We start from the raw sequence: 21,272 nt of genomic DNA on the forward strand, positions 1-21,272 counted from the left end.
GCATCACTTTCCAGTTTTTTTTTTTTTACCTTATTGCCCAACATACACTCTTTGATCCAATATCACAGCCTTCCTTGCTGTTCCTTGAACAAAACATTATCTTCTGACTGAGACAATGTTCCTTATGCTGAGAATGCACCCCTATATCTCCTGGTTTCCCTGGTTTCCTTTATTGCTTGTCCTTCATTTTCTTTTTTCTTTTTTGGTTTTTGCAAGACAGTGGGGTTAAGTAACTTGCCCAAGGTCGCACAACTAAGCAAGTATTAAGTATCTGAGCCCAGATTGGAACTCAGGTCCTCCTGACTCCAGGGCTGGTGCTCTATCTACCATGCTACCTTGCTTCCCCTTCATTTTCGAAGAGGACCAGTGACATCATGGGGTGATGTCTTGACTTGCATGTGAATTGGATTTAAGAGAGGCTTAATTGCACAAAGTCATCAACTTCACTCTCTTCCTGAATCATAAAAGTGCAGTGGCAGGATAAAATTAGTCTGTACAATTGGTGATGGCTTGGGATGCAGTATATGACCTTGACATCTTTGATGTATGAACAAACTCTAAGCTTTCCACAGTGTCTACTTCAGTTACCTTCATTGTCATTGCAGCAAATTATTCTCCTGCATCCATTCAGCTGAATAAAGTCTTCACATGCTTGGGATAGCTATCCCTCTAACTCATCAATAAGAGAGGTTTGCAGCCTGTTAGGTACCTTCAACCTGATTTGGCTCATCAGCTAGGGCACTTTAAGGGGTGTGGCTGCTGGGCATGCTACAGGTGAGAACTGGCAGGTGAACATAAAAGGTGGATGAGTAACCCTGAGTGCTAATCCTCCTGAAAACTCATATATCCCTTGGTTTCCTTTGAATTTCAACTAAAATCCCATTTTCTATAGGAAGCTTTCTCTAACCTCTCAATTTTTAATGTCTTATTTTTAATTATTTCACTTATATGTTGTATATATGCTTGTTGGTTGGTTGGTTCTTGTCCTTTTTTGAAGTGGATCAAAATGATATCATTATGTTATGGACAAGTTTCATACAGTGTGTCAGACTGTGGCTGATTAGACCAGCACAATTTTGGAATTCTAGAGAATAGTCTACCTGGGGTGGATTCTCTAAACTTGTGCATCTCACATTTTCTTTAAGCTACTTTATTCTGTTTTGTTCATAGAGCCCAGCACTGTCTCTGAAGAGGGCATACTACACTGGGTGGTCCTGTGTCAATGCCTCCCTTGCTGCACAAGTAATTCCAGAGTTCTTATGAGAGATCTTGAGAGTGTCCTTGTATTGCTTTTTTTCTGATACCTTCCCACCCACAAAAGCACTTGCCCTCTGTGAGTTCTCTGTAAAAGTCTTTTTGGCAGTTGTATACTTTGACATTTGAAGAATGTGACCAGCCCATCATAGATGTACTTTCTCTAGTAACATTTCAAAGCTTGACAGTATACTTGAGAAAGAACCTAAGAGTCTGGCCCTATTTTGAGCTAAACTGACATGGTTGTTTTTGTATTTTCATTTACTTGGAAGTATGACCTCTTTGAACTCAAAGAAAAACTTTTTTTTTTGACTAAATGATATGTAAACTCTGAAGTTTATCCTTTTAGCTACTGTTCAGAAAAGTGCTGAGAAAATATTAAATATCACCTAACAATAAACATTAAATCCAATATTAATTGGCCTATTCACCAAACAAGGTTAACTATTTCTGGATACATAAGACTAGAAGATTTAAATACTGAGGAATGCATGTTTTTCATATTTATGAACTCTACTAGAGCTGCCTGGTTTCTTCATATAGTTAAAAATATGATTTTAATATGTTAGTTAATTCTTGAATCTCTTGAATCTCTTCTCACAGAGCTAGGACAACCCTAGTGTCTGGAATAGCAGTAGGCTTATTAAATGCTTGTTAATATATTTATTTCTAACTTCATTCTTTCCCTAAAAGCCCCTGGACAACCGATTTTGGTGTTATAGCTACTACTGTAATCCTGTGCTCACTTTACCTTCTGTTGTTTCAATTTCTTTATTCCCATATTTTTTTCCTTCCTTTTCATTCTTCCCTTTTTGACTATCACATATTTTTGAGGAAAGTTATAAAATTGTTGATTGAGTTTACTAAGGACTGATACTATATTTTTTTTTACTATTTTAAACCTTTTATACTTTAAGCTCCTACGTCCCCTCCCTCTTATTTAATTTTTACATGTGATCCTTTTGCATATTAGATAACTTGAAGTCATCTAATACCTCATTTACCTACTTTTCTATTTAAAATATCTCTTATTCAGCATAATTGGCCCATGTAGGCTCCCAAATAAGTAGTCTTTGAACTTGAGTCTTAACAAGGGTGAGTTATAATTCCATTATAAATATATTATTAGTTAATAAAAATTTACTAAATGTGAAGTAAAAAGCATTTTTGAAGGTTTATGGTGGTTTATTGTGTAGTGCTTCAAAAGCATGTATGGTAAAGCTTTAGTGTTAACTCTGAAATGTGAAGAATTGGATTCTCTCAATTATATAAAAGCCTAGAAGAGATACATATGATATCCTGAAGCTGAATCAATGAGGAAAAATTACCTGACAAAGAGGAGACTGTAATTTGTGATAAATTTGAGTTATAGAATCTTGGAAAGCAGAGAGATTCAAAAGTTATCTTACATATTAAAATCTTATTTTTAGCTATATGAAGAAACTAGTAGACAACTCTAGTAGAGATCATAAATATAAAATGCATGCATTCTTCATTATTTAAATCTTCTATATAGTCTTTATGTATCCAGAAATAGTTAACTTTGTTTCATGAGTTGGCCAATTAATATTGGATTTAATGTTTATTGTTAGGTGATATTTAATATTTTCTCAGCACTTTTCTGAACAGTAGCTAAAAGGATAAACTTCGAAGTTTACATACCATATAGCTAATTGATTCCAGAGGCTTTTTGTAGACAACAAAGCTTACTGTTTCTTTAATGCTATAGAGTAATGCAAAGTAATAAAGTGTTTCAGGTTAGGACAAAAATGCAAAAATGTAAGGTTCAGTTTAATTAGATTTTCATGTTTGACTTCAGATTGCTCTGGTAGAAAGTAAATTCCTCGGGTTAAGGCAATTTTTTTTGTTTTATATTTAGTTCCTTGTTCCTAGCAACAAGGCCATGGTTGTCACCTTGCCTCCCTCACCTCACCTCTGACTCTTTATTTCTCCAAAGTCACCTTTGATAGGAAGGCCTTTCCTGGGCTCCCTTTTAGATTACTTCCAAATACTGCCTAATGTTCTTAATTATTTATATATTATCTCCTTTACTAGAAATATGTAGTTTGAGAGTTAGGTTGTGTTTTTTGATTTTTGGGTTTTTTTGCAAGGCAATGAGTGTAAGTGGCTTGCCCAAGCTAGGTAATTATAGTCTGAGGCTGGATTTGAACTCAGGTACTCCTGACTTGAAGGCCAGTGCTCTATCCACTGTGCCACCTAGTTGCCCCTAGGTCTGTGTTTTTAATCTGACTTTATGATATTTGGGTGCAATACCCAGAGCATAGTAAATATTTGATAAATGCTGTTTAATAATAATCTGTTTATTGATTAACTTACTATAGTTGTATTCACATATGATGTGCATATAAAGAACTTAAATCTTCAGCACCATATAAATGTTAGCTGTTCAGAAATTCCTATGTGTATTTTGGTAGACAAATTCTATAACTAGTTTCTTTAAATATTTGAATATTGCTTTATTTTTCATAATCCAACAATGGGATCTATAGGGTTTATAGTCTGCCATGGGAAAGAGTGTTGGGTGGGAGTGGGGGTCCTGGATCTTATTTCATTGGTATAGGAATTTTTCCCCAGGAGAGGAGACTGTACCAGCTTCTAGCCTTAGTGAGTTGTCAAGAGCACTAAGAAATTAAGCGATTTGTTTATGTCAGTGGTGGAACTTAAACACAGGTCTTTATGTCTTGGAGATTAATTCTCCATTCACTATTACTATTCTGTTATGTTTTACTAATTTCCTCTAACATTTGAACCAACATTGCATTTTTGGTATAAATACAAACTATACAAATAATTTTTAAAGTATATTTCTGTTACTTCTTTTGTAGAGGCAGCTAGATAGATTGATGGAATGTTGGGCCTAGAGTGAGGAAGACCCGAGTTCAAATTTAACCTTAGAAACTTAGTAGCTGTGTGACCCTGGGCAAGTCATTTAATCTATTTGCTCTAAAGTACTCAAAAAACAAATGATAAACCATTCCAGTATCATTGCCAAAAAAAACCCCTCATGAGTAATAGGGTCTAAAAGCTCTTGAAATGTTGAACATAACTGAATAAGAAGAAATTTCTTTTGCAAAAATTTATTCAGCATTTTTATATTGACATTTATTAGAAATATGGTCTGTAATTTTTGTTTTTTGGTTATTTTTCCTTTATTTAGGAATCTGGACCATATTTGTCCAGAAGGAATTTGGTAAAATATTTTCTTCCCCTCTGTTTTTTATAAGAAACTCATGTTATTTGGAATTTTTTTTAATGTTTTCTAGAATTCATTTGAGGTTTTTTTATTTAACAGTTCCTTTATATTCAGAGAATTTTTTTCTGAGATTAGGTTATATAAATTCTTGGGCAAATATCCAATTTACTTAAGGTATCAATTATGCTGGTATATAAGTGGACAAAATAGTTTAATAATTAATAATTAATTTTCTATTTACCTTTTCATTTTTTGAAATTTAAAGTTTGACTTTTCCTCTTTTTACCATTTTAGTTATTTTTATTATTTAAAAATGCTATTATTTATTTTACCATTTTAGTTATTTTTCCAGCTAGTTTTGTTTATTATATTTACTTATTCAGTGGTGGTTTTGGTTCTAATTTTCTTGGTATGTTCTCTTATTTTTCAGAATTTCTTTATTATTTAATTGGGAATTTTTTGATGTGTTGCTTTGCTTATTTTAAAAATTTTAAATTTTATTCCCAGTTTTTTTCTTCTTGCTTTTGTTGATGAATTTTCTTCCAAGTGAAGTTTTGTTAGTTCTCATGAAATTATCTAATGTTTTTGTAATTTGTTCTTGGAACCTACCAGTTCTTGAGAATTAAATTTTTCAGTTGTGCTTGACTTTTTTGTGACCCTATTTGGGTTTTTTTTTGGCAAAAATACTGGAGTGATTTGCCATTTCTTTCTCCAGTTCAGTTTACAGATGAGAAACTCAGGAAAATAGGGTTAAATGACTTGCTCAGGATTACCCAGATACTATACTATGTATCAGAAACCATATTTTAATTCAGCAGGATGAGTCTTTCTGACTTCATGCTCCATATTTGCCCTAGCATCAGGTAATATTCAATTAATTTAAATTTATTTAATTTATTTTTATCCAAGGCAGTAGGGCTAAATGACTTGCCCAAGGCCACACAGCTAGGTAATTAAGTGTCTAAGGCTGGATTTGAACTCAGGTCCTCCTGACTCCAGGACCAGTATTCTATTCATTGTACCACCTAGCTGTCACAAATATTCAATTAATTTAAAAAGATGTTTTGTTTTAATCCACCTGCTGCCTTCTCATTCTCCATCCCCCCCCCCCTCCATTTTGCCCTGTAGTTCTGAGCAATCTGGGTAGTTTTCTTTGATTAGTTCTTGAAATATGTTTAGATTTGGGGGGGGGGTTCATGGTATTAGAGGCAGTGCAATGATTGTTAGATATTTTTCCTACTCAATCTACTTTTCAGATAAGATTTTACTATAAGATACCTTTGTCTTTTATTTCATTTTATATTCTCTAATTCTTGTTTTTCCTCTTGGAATCATTAGTTTTTTCTGTTTAATCCATCTGCATTTTTCAGGGACTTTGTTGCTTGGGCAAGGTTTTATAATTTTATTCCATGCTGTTAATTTCCTTTCCAGTTCTTACTTCCCATAGCTTTTAATTCTTTTCCAATTTTTTTCCTTAAGTGCTCTCATTTCATTTATTTTTTAACTTAAAAAAACCTCTTCCTTTATCACTTGTAGAATTCCTGTTGGATTTTTTTGCTTGGTCTGATTTTCTGTGAGGCATTTGCTTAAATGGTTTGGAGTAAAATTTTGAGTTTGTGATTTGAGTTTCCTGGCCACCATATTAATAGCTCTTTTTAGTGGGCTTCTTTTTATGTGGGATCATTCTTCCAGCTTTCTTTCAACTTCAGACTTAATGTTTGGATTGAGCTTTGCAGCATTTTGGGGGTAAGATCTGGCCCAGTCCTGTTGCTTCTTTTTAGTGATGTTTTTGAGTATTATGCTTATTTAGACAATATTCATTTAAAATGTTTATGTACAAACACATGATACAGGAGAACTACATCATCAGACAAGAAAGAGTATTTGAATGAAGAGGGACTGGGAAAAGTGCCTTGTAGAAGGGACCAGGAGAGGTGCAGATGAAGAGGGAAATCACTCCAGGTATGCTGGATAGCCTGGAGTGTCTTGTTTAAGAAACAGTAGTCAGGCCAGCTATCAAAGAGTGGGTGAGGGGGATGTGGGAGGGAAAGGTATAAGAAGACTGGAAAGGAAGGAGAGGGCAAAGTTATAAAGGGTTTTGACAAACAGAAAATTTTATCCTTAAGATGAGAAGGAGCTGTTGGAGTTTTTTGAATCATAGCTCAGCATGTTCTTTACGAGGATCATTTTGACAGCTGAGTGATGAAGGGACTGAGGTGGGGAGAACCTGGAGACAGGCTGACCATCCAACTGGCTGTTTGAATAGTTCAGATGTGTAAGAGAGACTGGTTAATCGATGGATGGGTTGGTGAGAGAGAAAATGTGAAGTTGAGAATGACATTTTGGTATGGGGCTTTGGGACTGCCTTTAGGGAAGTTTGGAAAGGGACAAGTTTTTCAGAGGAAAAATAATGAATTCAGTTTTGGACATGTTGAGTTTAAGATAAAGAACACCCCCCCAGTTTGAGGTGTCCAATAGGTACTTGAAGATGTGAAACTTAAGGTTCGGGATGGAAAAACAGATCTAAGTATAATCTACATAGAGATAATAATTGAATCCTTGGGAGCTGATGAAATTGTCAAAGGAAATAATTTAAAAGAAAACTAGAAGGGGGGGGGCTGGACAGAGCCTTGGGTAGTCATCCACAATTGACAGGTGTAACCTGGATGAAGATCCAGCAAAGGAAGAAGAGTAATGTGAATGCCACCAGATTTTTATATTTGATCCTAGAATCAGTAGGGAGACACTGGCAATTGAGTAAGGTAAATACCTATGCTTTTTTAGCAAAATTAATTTTGTAAACTATGTGGGAAACAGATGGGTGTGGGAAGTGATTAAAAACAGAGAAATCTATTACTTGTCCTTGGTAGTAGGGTGAGAGTTATTAACTTACTTTGATTTAAATTTACTGTACTTTGCTTTTTTTTTTTGCTGTTTGCTGTTTTTCACTTATTTTTGGTTAAGTCTATCTTAGAAAATAAAAAAAGTTTAAAAGGATAATGACAATAACATCCTATACTGTATTCAGCTATTCTTCAAATATAGATTGTTAGTTTCTTTGCTTTTGATGTAAAACTGCCATAAATATTTTTATACATATAAGTTCTATTGTTCTTAACAAATGCTTTTATCATCATTTATCATCAATTTATTCATCCATTATGGTAACACTTTAGAAGTAGCATGTTTGGGTCTTCTAATAGTAGTAGATAGATATAACTGGATTTGAAACTAAATGTAAATTGTCAGATTGTTTTTGAAATTTTAACCAATTTGCAGCCCTACCAACATTCTTGTCCTGTATGAGTAGCCACTTTTTGACGAATTTGATAGGGAGTTTTTAAATTTGTGTTTCTTGAATTATTAAACATTTGAACATTTTTTTGCATAATGATTCATAATTTTTTCCTTAGAAACTTTTGATATTCCTTGCCCATAGATTTATTTTAAGTTCCTTATAGATTTATTTTACTTATATTTTTGTCAGATTTCTATAAGATCCTTACTATAAATATATTTATCTGATTTTTTTTTTACTTAGTATAGAGATGTTTCTTTTTGTCCTACAAAAAAATCTGTCATTTATTTATTTCTTTGTTTTTTAGGTTTTTGCGAGGCAAATGGGGTTAAGTGGCTTGCCCAAGGCCACACAGCTAGGTTATTATTAAGTGTCTGAGGCTGGATTTGAACTCAGGTACTCCTGACCCCAGGGCTGGTGCTCTAGCCTGCCCAAAAATATGTTATTTTTGAACCTTGTACTTCATAAATTTTGTGTTTAGTAGTTTCTTCCATTTTTAAGATAGGTGCATTTGTTTTTATCTACAATTTTCAGGTATATTATTCTTTCTCTTTTGTTTTTTATATTTATAGACTTGATCTACTTTGGATTATTAATGTATGTTTTGTATCACATGATGCCATTAATTTATTGCTATACTGTTATCCAATTTTTCTTTTCTTTTTTTTTTAACTTATTAAAGGCAATGGGATTAAGTGACTTGCCCATAGTCACATAGCTAGGTAATTGTTAAGTGTCTGAGGTTGCATTTGAACTCAGGCCCTCCTGACTCCAGGTGACTCCAGGGCTGGTGCTCATCCACTGTACCACCTTGCTTCCCCTATTCAATTTTTCTAACAATTTTTTTTCCCTATTTCTTTCTCAAATGTTTTTTATTTTGAGTTTATCAAGTCAAATCAGCAAGCATTTTCTGCCCCTACTATGTGCCAGGCCCTCCCTCAAATGCTAATCTAATATATAAATTGGGTTCTGTTTTTATATCTTCTATTCTACTGATTGATTTTTCTATCTTTAAATTCATGAAAGTAACAGGGAGGCATCTTAAATAGCGCTTAATAATAAATAATGATAGATCTATAAGAAATTTGTGATATTTCGATGTGTTTACTATTTCTTTGAACTGAATACAAACAAGAAATAATCCTCCAATTGTTTCATTTTGCCTTAATTTGTTTCATAATACTACTGTAAAGTTTTTACTTATCTCATTTTTTGTGTTTATTAATAGCAAAATTATTCTTATTTTGTTAGTACTATATAATGTATTCTTTTTTTCACTATAGGTGCCCTCCTCGTACATTTTTACCAGCACTCTGTAAAATTTTTCTTGATGAAAGTGCACCAGACAATGTATTAGAAGTGACAGCCCGTGCCATAACCTACTACTTAGATGTATCAGCAGAATGTACCCGGAGAATTGTTGGAGTAGATGGAGCCATAAAAGCACTTTGTAATCGTTTGGTGGTAGTTGAACTTAACAACAGAACCAGCAGAGACTTAGCTGAACAATGTGTGAAGGTACTTATCTTTTAAAACTTAAATTTTAAAAAATTGTTTCTTATATTACACATTTGTAAAAGATGCATACCTTAAATTGTTCCCTGTGGAAGGTCATTTTAATAACATTTGTATAAAACTCTAAAATTTAATACTAGCATTTCTCTTCTTTCATTTTTGGAAGACTTATCATAATTGGAGATTTAGGAATGTTACAGTCAGGCTCTTTTTTTTAAAAAAAATTTATTTTTCACAGCAATGGGGTTAAGTGACTTGCCCAAGGTCACACAACTGGGCAATTATTAAGTGTCTGAGGCTGTATTACTCAGGTCCTCCTGACTCCAAGGCCAGTGCTCTATCCACTGTACCACCTAGCTGCCCCTGCCAAGCTATCTTTTAAATATATATATTTATAGGTATATATTTAATATTTTCCCAAATTTCATGTAAAGTAATTTTTAATATTTTGTTTTTTAAATTTTGAGTTCTAAATTCTCCCTCCTCAGTGAGAAGACAAGGACTTTGATAATGGTCTATACATATGCAATTGTGTAAAATATTTTTATATTAGAAATATCATTCCCTTTCTGATTTCTCTCTTATCACATTCAATTTGGATCAATGTATACCATGGAAACAATGTAAAGCAAATTGCCTTCTGTGGGGGGGGGGGAGGGAAGTAAAGATAGGGGAAAAATTGTAAAACTCAAAATAAATAAAATCTTTGTGTACAAAAAAAAATCATTCCCTTTTGACAAACAAAAAAGCTAAGAGACATTTTCCAAGTCAATAAGCATTAAGTTCTCACAGCTTGATGGTGCAGTGGTTAGAATACTGAGCCTGTAGGACCTTAAGCAAGTCATTTGATCCCTTTTGGACTCAGTTTCCCAGTCTTTAAATTGGGGATTGTAACAACACCTCCCTCCCCAGGGTTGTGGGGAGGATCGTGTGAGATCAGAATTGTCAAGTGTTTGCACAGTGCATAGCACAGAGTGAGTAAGCCCTTAAAAGTGTTAGTTGTGGTTACTTGTACTTCCCTCCTTCTCCTCTTACTCCCCCCCCCTTCTCATCTTTTAGGCAACGGGTAGAACTAAGTCTGAAACTCATGTCTTTAGACTCCACTACCAGGATTCTTTGTATTACATTTATATTTAGAATTACTAATAACTAATATTTATAAAGTGCTTCAAAGTTTGTTTTCTTTATGACATCCTTGTGAAATAGGTGAGGGAAATCAGATATTCTGGCATTATGAAAAATTCTTTTCCTCACTTTTAGCTTTCTTTTTTTTTAGAAATGTTAGAGAATAGTAAAAGCTCTATCATTTGTGATTCCAAAGAGTGGTTTCGTAGGACTTAGAAAAAGAAGCCTTAGCTATGGGGAAACATTGGAAGATCCTTTTTCAAGCTTTTTTTCTTACATTGCTTCAGCTTCGTATTTTTTTTTTTTTAGGTCTACTATAACTGGAGAGATAAGGCACTTGATCTCTATTCTCTTATATTTTTAATCATTTGTTAGACTGTGTTTATCTGTCTCTCTATTTCTGTCTATTTATTTATTGTTAGACTGGGTTTTTTATTTTAACCCTGCTTTTTTGGCCTTCCCAAAAGTTTATGACTCTAAGTAGTCAATGATAAGCCAGTAGACTCTATTGCTTTATTTCAGAAGCACCTTTCTAAAGCTCTCCCTCTTTGCTCTCTTCATATTATTAATTCTGTAAAAGTCTTATCCAATATTGTGAAAAGTGTAATTAGTTAGACATCCTGATTAAATAATTAATATCCTTTAATGAAAAAACTTATTGGCTCATTGTCTTGATTTTCCTAGATTTGGGTTGGAAGCTTAAAATTTAAAGCAGTATTGGGAAACCATCTAGAGATTTTTTTTTTTTTTTTTTTTTTTTTTTAAGTTTTTGCAAGGCAATGGCGTTAAGTGGCTTGCCCAGGCCACACAGCTAGGTAGTTATTATGTGTTACTGTATTCAGCTGTATTACTCAGGTACTCCTGACTCCAAGGCCAGTGTTCTGTCTACTGTGCCACCTAGCTGCCCTGCATCTAGAGATTTTTGCTAGATGAGTAGAAATTCTCTTCTCCAATAGACTATGAAGAAAAACAATGGTTTGAGAAGGCACAATGTTTTTTTTGTATTTTAATTATTCATAGGTTTTAGAACTGATCTGTACTCGTGAATCAGGAGCTGTTTTTGAAGCTGGTGGTTTAAACTGTGTGCTGACATTCATTCGTGATAGTGGGCACCTGGTTCATAAAGATACCCTTCATTCTGCAATGGCTGTAGTGTCAAGACTTTGTGGCAAAATGGAACCTCAAGATTCTTCATTAGAAATCTGTGTAGAATCCCTTTCTAGTTTATTAAAACATGAAGATCATCAGGTATGTGGACAAGTTGATGGAAATGAAAAAAATTAATTGGAATAGTCTGTTTTCACAATTAACAATCATGTTCTTTTTGGTGTTTTTTTTTTTTTGTAGTTTGCCAAATGATTTGGACAGTATTAAAAGCAATAGCACTTATGATACCTTTTTATTTGAAATCCTTCCAAAACTCTGATTTGGTACAATTGAATTTGGTGTTAAAAATAGAGAAAATATGAACAAAGACTAGAAATACTGAAATGTGTGAAAGGACTCATATGTTTTAAAGAATTGTATTAAGTTTTTGGACAGACATTTTAAGAATGACATTGATTAGAGAGAATAAAGAGTTCCCAACCAAGATGGCAGAACATTAATCATGGCAAAGTTGCAAAGAGACAAATCTAGACGTATTGATAGGAGTAGTTTTGTAACAATTAAGCTGTCTCAAAGTACGTTGAATTGTGTTGGTAAGTAGAGAAGCATTCCTCTTCCTGTAGGACTTCAAACTGATACTGGATTTCTACCTGTTAAATATGTTATAATAAGGATTCTTCTAGGTTATGGCCACTGAGATCCTTTCCAATTTAAAAATTCTGACAATAAGAGATAATATTGTTATTATATTGAGAATAGGGGTCAGGATATAAATTTGAAAAATGTGGAAGTAGATTTGCATGACTTGGTAATTGGTTATAGATAGACACTGATTACAGAAGGAAATGAATGACAGAACAAAGAATCCACAGGAATTCCTAGGTTATGAATTTGGAAAGTTTTGGGTGAATTGTGAAACTACATCTTATTGAAGATGTCTTCTGGTAGAGATTCATAACTTATTTTGTGTCTTAGACCTGATTGGCAAGGAAATAATAAGTTTCAGTTAAAGAGTAGAGAAAATAAAGATGCATTTTTTCCCTATCCAAGTTTACAGATCCTCTGATATCTATGCACTGGCATCTTGGCGTGGTAGAGATCTGTGGACCCTGGATTATGAATCCCTTCCTTTTAAACAATTGGCAATGTAGATCCAGCCTTCAGAAGAGAGTTCATGAATGGAAAAAGAGAGTTAGTCATCTTCATAGAGAAGTTAATTGAAAATATGGCCATGAATAAGATTACCAAGAAAAAGGTTTATAGATTGCTGAGGGCAGATGCTTATGGGATACCTATATTAAGAGGTTAGATGGAAGACATGGAACCAGAGAAGGAAAGAAAGGAGGAGATATTAAAAATGAAAGAAGCAAGGGAATTCAATTTAGCCATTTGAGGAGAAGAGCACCTAGTTGGAGGGAAGTAGTCAAGAGTTTTGGTAGCTATAGAAGTCAAAGATGATTAAGACTTTAAAATTCCATTTGATTTTGTTATTAGTAACTGTTGAGTGATGATTCAGTTGGGGAAGAGAGAATACAAATTGCAAGGAGTTGAGAGGAGTTGCTACTAAAGTAGGAGCATTAGCTGTAAATAACGTTTTAAAACATTTTAGGAGTGTAAAGTTAACAATGGAGAAGCAGTGAAATGTCAAGGAAACTTTAAAAATTGGTGAAACTTGAACATGTTTGTCAGAGGAATTTTTTGTTAGGGAGAGATGAAAAGTGAATAAGAGATTGGGAATGACTGATAGTTTCTGGAGGAAGTGGGACTAATGTCACAGGTACAGTAATAAGTCTTAGTGAAACAGGGAAACTTGGTGATGCTGAAGATGTTCTGAGGAATAGGAGATGGACCTAGAGCTACGTCATCTACTTGATCAATAATCATTTCCTTGTAAACTTTGAATGGAAGATGCTGAAGAGGAAAGAATAAAAGTTTTGGAATAAGTGCTCTGGGGAAAAAGAGATGACTTAAATAATAAATCTTTAGTCACAGAAGTCATCCATTATAAAAATATTTTCCAAGCAATTAATAATATTTATTTCTTTGATTATGTTAATTAAAATCAAGAATTCTTGTAATGTAGAATAACAAATGAATTTCTTAGATTTATTGAATTGATAGGATTTAGAGAAAAATTATGACATTAATATTATTACCACATATTTTTTCTTTTCTAAGCCCAATGTGATCACCTGTTTAGATTTTTCTTAGGATTATCTTTAGCTTTACTTTCAGTATCTCAGTAATGTCATAATCTTTTAGGTGAGTTTCAAGTTATTCAAGTTGGATAGATTATAATCTCTTTATCTAGAAAACACTTATTTTTTTTCCACATCTAGGTTTCAGATGGAGCTTTGCGATGTTTTGCTTCCCTAGCTGACAGATTTACCCGTCGTGGTGTTGATCCAGCCCCATTAGCCAAACATGGCCTAACTGAAGAGCTATTATCTCGAATGGCAGCAGCTGGTGGTACTGTATCGGGGCCATCATCAGCATGCAAACCAGGGAGAAGCACAACCGGAGCACCATCTACTGCTGCTGATTCCAAATTAAGTAATCAGGTTTCAACTATTGTAAGTTTGCTGTCAACACTTTGCAGAGGCTCTCCAGTAGTAACACACGTAAGAATATTTTTTATTGTTTTTTACTTCAAAGAACAGTATTTTATTGGAACAAAGTCATTAATAAAAAGAGACGTAATTATTTTCATCCCTTTTTCTAGGATCTCCTAAGGTCTGAGCTTCCAGATTCAATTGAAAGTGCTCTACAGGGTGATGAAAGATGTGTATTGGATACCATGCGTTTGGTTGACCTTCTCTTGGTGCTATTATTTGAAGGACGAAAGGCCCTACCAAAGTCCAGCGCTGGATCTACAGGCAGAATTCCAGGGCTTCGTAGATTGGACAGTTCTGGAGAGCGCTCACATCGGCAGCTCATAGACTGCATCCGAAGTAAAGATACTGATGCACTTATAGACGCAATTGACACGGGAGGTATGTAGAATATCTTAAGAAATGAGATCCTGAATAATGGAATTTATAGATCCTGATTATTTTGTTAATATGTTTCTTTAAACTAATTGGAAGCAGTTATCTTTTCCCAATATTGTAGTTATCTTATCATGGTTAGCCTGCAGTTGTCTGTTGTTCCACTAGAGGGTGATGCTGCCTCATAATTAAGATGGGATCTGACAGAAATATGAAACTGAGCAGATTGCTGCTGAATGATGATATACTGGTCTTTAAAAAAAATTTCTTTTGGAGATAGTATAGGACCGGGAAATTGGTACAAGACAAAGTGATGAAAAAATAGAACTGCCTTTATAGTAAATTTTAGTTTGTAATCTAGTCATTTTACAGTTTTTCAATAATTTTATGAGATTTAATATACCTTGGAGGATATTCATATTATGATGATTAATGAAATTATGCAAGGTTTCAGTCTTTTCAGCTATTTCTTTGTTTCTTATCTGCCTGTGAGTTAAATCACAAAAGTATTCTGACTTATAGATTCTCATCTTTGCTGATTTTAGCTGTAGAGGAAATGGTAAATCTTTTAAAAAGAAATTTAGACTTGTGTTTTACTGACTTTACTTTTATTTATAGTTGAATTAGTGAATTTTCAGTGTTGTTATACTCTTTAGCAATTCAAATTTTATCAGAAAATTCATGGTGAGAAATATCTTTAGAATGTATAGTAAGTTAATTCTTTATTGTACTTTTTTAGTTATAAAATACTTTCACATTTTCTTTTGATTCTCAATTGTATTTTAATTATTTTTAATAATTGCAGCATTTGAAGTGAATTTTATGGATGATGTAGGGCAAACCCTTTTAAATTGGGCCTCTGCTTTTGGAACTCAGGAAATGGTAAGCTAATATGAAATAAATCATTTTTCAAAGGCAGAGGAATGAGTAAGACAACTTACGTTTTCTTTTTGAATTCTCACAGGTAGAATTTCTGTGTGAAAGAGGTGCTGATGTAAACAGAGGTCAAAGGTCATCATCATTACATTATGCAGCCTGCTTTGGAAGACCTCAAGTAGCAAAGGTGTGAATTTTAGCTTTAGTAGAATAAATATGTTGAGGATAAAGATTAACATACATTAATATATAATCATAATGTTTTAGCTTTAGCAAAATAAATTGTATATACATATTGAGGGTAAAGATTAATATAAATTAATATATAATCACAATTTTTATTTGTATTATTATTATTATTGCTTTTCATGAATCTTATAATCATAATCAGCGCAAGAGAAATCCTGGTCTATTGTAGATTCTATATAGTATTTCATACTCTTTATTTGTAGGAACTAAGAGGTTGGTAAAGCATTTGAAATGAGTCTTGTCATATCTTAGATGTGTGATCACAACTAAAAGGAAAAAATATGAATAGATTTTCTCATTGGATTGTTGTGAGGAAAGTGGTTTGCAGATCTTAAAATGCTATATATAAATGTGAATTGTGATGACAGTAGTTGTTAGAGAAATTAATAGTAGTAGAACTTTGGATGCTTAATAATATAAACAAGTTAGCAAGAAAGGATTTAGATTCCTTTGAATTTTTGAAATTAGCCTTTTCTTTTTTTAAATAGCATTTTATTTTTTCTAGTTACATCTGAAGGCAATTTTTAGCATTCATTTAACAAAAATTTAGTCCCAAATTTTCTTCCTCTCCCTCTCAACATCCCCACTCTAATTTGATATGTTATATATGTGCAGTCATATAAAATATATTTCCAAATTAATCATGTTGTGAAAGAAGAAACAGGTCAAAAGAAAAGAACCATCAAAATAAAAAAAATAAAGTGAAAAGAATATGCTTTGATCTGCATTTAGACTCACTATAGTTCTTTTCTCTGGATTTAGATAGCATTTTCCTTTGGAATTGTCTTGGGTCATTGTATTGCTAAGAGGAGTTAAGCCATTCATAGTTGATCATCTCAGAGTATTGCTCATATTGTGTACAATATTCTCCTGGTTCTGCTTACTTTACTTTGCACCAGTTCATGTAAGCCTATATAGGTTTTTCTGAAATTAGCCTGCTTGTCATTTTTTATAGCATAACAGTTTTCCATTATATTCATAAACAACTTCTCTTTTCTTTCTACACTTCTTACAGTAATTTTTCTGACCACCCTCAGCTTATTATTTCACTTGAAATTTTTTTGAAATTTGATTTATTTAAGGCAATGGGGTTAAATGATTTGCTCATGGTCACACAGCTGGGCAATTATTAAGTGTCTGAGGTTGGATTTGAGCTCAGATCCTCCTGACTCCAGGGCTGGTGCTCTATCCACTGTGTCACCTAGCTGCCCCTATTTCCCTTGAAATGGAAAATATGCCTCTCTATCTCTCTAAACCCTTTAATCTCATTTCTTATTCCCTCCATTTCTCCAGTTTCTGCGTAAGGGATAACCCTTCTCCTTGCCCCCAGCCTTTCTCTTTATATACTATAACCTTGATTCCATTCCCTTGTGGCTCCTCTGGCAGATTGTTCCTACAGTCATCTTCCTTCTCTCTCTGATCTCCAATTTCTAACTGTCCTCATTGTCTTCCTGTCTTACTGCCTAGAAACATGCTCATCTCTTCTCTTAATCCTTAAAACAATTACAATACAACTCTCACTTTACCTTGCTATCTGCTCAAACTATTCTTTTTTCTTACCTTTCACAACTCTTAGAAAAAGCTGGCTATTTTAATTGCTGTTATCCCTTTTCTTTTGCTTCTTAGCTCTTTGTAGGTGTATTTCAGACCTTATTACTCACCCAAACTATCCTCTCTGAATTACCAGTGACTTTTTAGTCACCAGAACTTCATATCAAGGCTCGATCCTAAATTCCCATTACTTCTTGTTCTGTGCTCTCTCAGTGATCTCATCAGTTCTGGTAAGTTTAGTTATCTCTATGAAAATGATTCCCATACTTATTTATCTATTACTGATCTTTCTTCTAACTTCTAATCTTATTTTGATTAGTCTGTTGGACATTTCACTTGGATGTTCTAGAGGCAAACTATTTTAAAATCAAACTCCACATATTCACTTGCCTTCCAGATGTACTTAATTCTGTCATAGGTGGTGTCATGGTGGTATCATCTTCAAGTCATCCAGATTCTTAACCTCAACTATTGTTGCCAAGTCTTGTCTGATGTAGCCAGTCATTTGCCAAGTTTCAGTTCTGTTTCTACTACATTTATTGTGTATATAGATTCTTTACTTTCCATCCTTCCATTGCCCTATTTCAAGCCCTCACTCCCTTACAAAGACTTGCTGTATCCTTCTAATTGGCTAACCTGCCTCAACTCTACTTTACAGTCACTTCTCTATACAGTTGCAAAGAGATTTTCTGAAAGCAAGGTCTAACTATTTCATTTCTTTACTCAGTAAACTTCCATAGCTCATTCAGCCTATCATTCTAGCCTTATTATATATATTACTCTAAGTCTAATTATGTTTTCATCTTATTAAGCCAGCTTCCTCTTACTATTCCTTATATTTAATGTGAAATCTTCCTTGTTTCTTTGTGCTGGCTGTCCCCTTTTCCTATAATGTATTTCCTTACTTTGCTACCTTTTAGAATCCTTAGTTTCCTGTAAAATTCAGCTTGTGTTAGCTTTTTTGGGGGGGGTTCACCCCACTGAGACCTTTATTCTTCCCAGGTTTTAAGCTCTCTAGCCTGTGCTTTGATATGTAAATGACCCCACAGCATTGCCCTCTGCCCTGGGGCTATAAGGAGAGATCCAGCTTGGTTACTTAGTATGGAAGTCCAAACTGCATTATGTGAGCCCAAACTGCAATAACTGAGTGTAGGCAAACAGCAGGGTCCTACCCCAGGAGAGCAGAGAAATCTCTGCAGACTTCCCTTATTGTCTCTGGGGGTGCAGGCTGCTTTTTCCCAATTCTTGCTTCAGATTCTGCAGCCTGTGCTCGTCACACCACACTCACCCAGGTGTAGCAGAGTTCTCTCACTGCCCCTTCAAGCTGTTGCCTGTGATCTCTGGGCTGGGCTTCTGCCATGGCTTTTTTTTCCCCAATCTCCCCCCCCCCCCATCACGCCTTTCCTGCAGAGCTTCTAAGTTATCTTTAACTGGGAAAATGTATTGCTCAGTCTTTGTGGGTTCTGCCTCTCTAAATTTTGGATAGAGCCATCCTTTGTTTTTTGGGGGTTTGGACAGTAAAAAGTAATCTAGATTAAAATGAAAGAGTCTGGATTCTAATTAATTCTATCATTGGTAGATAATGTTAGGTAAGTTGCACCTTATCTCAATCACTACTTCTTAATTTGTAAAGGGAAAAAAGATTGTTCTTTATAGTACTTAAAATTCAGTGATTCTCAGATGAAGCAACCTATTCTTGAAAGTGTATATGAGTCAGGGTGGCTAGATGGCTCAGTGGATAGAGCACCGGCCTTGGAGTCGGGAGTACCTGAGTTCAAATTGGGCCTCAGACACTTAATAATTACCTAGCTATGTGGCCTTGGGCAAGCCACTTAACCCCAGTGCCTTGAAAAATCTTAAAAAAAAAAGTGTATGTAAGTCTATAGAAGAAAAAAAGAACTTAGTAAGGAATGGAATAGTCTTTGAAGTTTACATAGAAGACTGGTGGAACATTGCAGTATGGGTAGATTTTGAACAGGCAAAAGGATAGGAAGATGATATTTTAGTTAAACAGAACAATGTGGAAGCAAAGAAATGAAAGCGATAAGCTTTCCATGAGAGTAGATTATTAATTGGAGTGTATAATTATTATTACAGAATTGTAAGGAATCAGGTAAAGAATGAGAACTTGATAGTAAACTGTTGAACAGAATTGTGGAATTATCAAAATTATGCTTTAGGAAATATAACCTGGTAACAGTACAGGACTGTTTAATGAAGTAGTTCTTATACTTTTTAGTCTCAGGAACTTTTTTCACTCTTAAAAATTATTGAGGACTCTAAAGAGTTTTTTTAATGTTAATTTCTAAAATATTTATTTATTATCACATAATAACTTGTGAGAAAAGTGAGATTTTTTTGCAGCTCTTTTTAATGTACGACAATAGAAGACAGCTGGATTTTTATATCTATTTCTGCATTGTTGTTTTTTAGTTGAAATATATGAAGAAAGCTTGATCTTATACAGTTATGTGATCGGACAAAAAAAAGCTGTATTTTATGGACAGCTGCAGGGAGCCTGGGCAGGAAGACCTGAGTTCAGATCCAGCTGTGTGACCAGGGGCAATCATTTAACCCCACTGTCTTGCAGACCTCTCCCCCCACAAAAGCTATATTTTAATAAGTGTGCAATATGTTAATATTATTATAAAATTAGTTTTAACCTTGTAGATTCCCTGAATAAATCTCAGGCACCACCAGGGATCTAAGAATTATACTTTGAGAATCACTAGATTAAAAGAAGATGAGGCCTGGAGGCAGGAGAATAGGTTGGACATGTTAGATTAATCCAAGCACAGATAATTAAGACCTCTAATATGGTAATGAGGTTGACAGTGCAAATGAACTGATATGAAAGACATTGAAGGAGGTTCTGATATGACTTCATGTAAGGAATAATAGAATTAAAGTTTTTGTCCCAGGTAATTTGGAAAATGGTGATATAATTGCTGGAGAAAAAGAACTTGAAAGAGTGATTTAAATTTGGATCCTTGGTTCTTTGTTTTTTGTTTTCCTTTTTTTAATTTTTTTTTAGTGTTTTTTTTTTTTTTTTTTGCAAGACAATGGGGTTAAGTGACTTAACCAAGGCCGCACAGCTAGGTAATTATTAAGTGTCTGAGGCTGGATTTACACTAGGCTATTCCTGACTCCAGGGCTAGTGCTCTATCCACTGCACCACCTAGCTGCCCCTGTTTTCCTTTTTTAAAAAACAAACTGTTACCAAGTAGAAAATATAGTTTGAGACCTGGCACTAATGCTTACTCTTTGAAATTTTAATGCAGATCAGATAAACTCAGGGCCTGGAGATTGGGTCACATAATCTTTCAGTTTTTTTAATTATGATTCTGTAAATTTCTAGGAATATAGAACTTAAAATTATTACTCATTAATTTTTTTTTATACTAGACCCTATTAAGACATGGCGCAAACCCTGATTTAAGGGATGAAGATGGGAAAACTCCTTTAGATAAAGCTCGAGAACGAGGTCATAGTGAAGTAGTAGCTATTCTTCAGTCTCCAGGTGAGTTATCACATTTCTTATTTTCAGTTATGTTTCTTAAACTTTCCAGTTAATTTGGCTGTGAATAGTCTAATAAGTCTAATAGTCTAATAAGTGAAAACAACTGAATCAGAATTTCAGTGACAGCATAAACTTTTAAAAGTGAGTGATAATAAATAAATAAATTTTCTTGAGCTCTTAAGCTTTGTTTGTTAGAAAAAATTCCAGAAGTGTATTTTATTGACTATGCCTTCTGATTTAAAGGTGACTGGATGTGTCCGGTCAATAAAGGAGATGAGAAAAAGAAGAAAGATGCAAATAAAGATGAAGAAGAATGTAATGAACCCAAAGGAGATCCAGAAATGGCACCAATATACTTGAAAAGATTATTGCCAGTCTTTGCACAAACGTTTCAACAAACTATGTTACCTTCAATCAGGTAAATGATTCACATGCTCATCATCATTCTGTCATGTTAATGTTAAGTTTGGGCTTATATATTTCTATTTTTGTGACTTTATAAGAAAATCAAATAAAGCTATTATAATTTTGGAACAAACATTATAAGGTAGAAGATAATTTAAGAGAGTTTATTTT

At 34.0% G+C, this 21,272-nt stretch overlaps 1 protein-coding gene across 7 annotated transcripts in view; it reads left to right on the forward strand.

Moving 5' to 3' along the window:
* HECTD1 (HECT domain E3 ubiquitin protein ligase 1) overlaps positions 1-21,272 on the forward strand; it is a 113,866-nt gene that overhangs the window by 23,330 nt on the left and 69,264 nt on the right. For all 7 annotated transcript variants that reach the window (XM_074235367.1, XM_074235369.1, XM_074235368.1 and 4 more), the window contains 8 exons: positions 9,050-9,284; positions 11,427-11,654; positions 13,853-14,134; positions 14,236-14,506; positions 15,306-15,382; positions 15,465-15,563; positions 20,582-20,696; positions 20,940-21,114. In XM_074235367.1, the coding sequence (XP_074091468.1) occupies positions 9,050-9,284; positions 11,427-11,654; positions 13,853-14,134; positions 14,236-14,506; positions 15,306-15,382; positions 15,465-15,563; positions 20,582-20,696; positions 20,940-21,114 (1,482 nt within the window). The remainder of the gene's footprint in view (positions 1-9,049; positions 9,285-11,426; positions 11,655-13,852; positions 14,135-14,235; positions 14,507-15,305; positions 15,383-15,464; positions 15,564-20,581; positions 20,697-20,939; positions 21,115-21,272) is intronic.

The sequence above is a fragment of the Macrotis lagotis genome, chromosome 4, assembly GCF_037893015.1.
Source record: "Macrotis lagotis isolate mMagLag1 chromosome 4, bilby.v1.9.chrom.fasta, whole genome shotgun sequence".
NCBI lineage: Eukaryota > Metazoa > Chordata > Mammalia > Peramelemorphia > Peramelidae > Macrotis > Macrotis lagotis.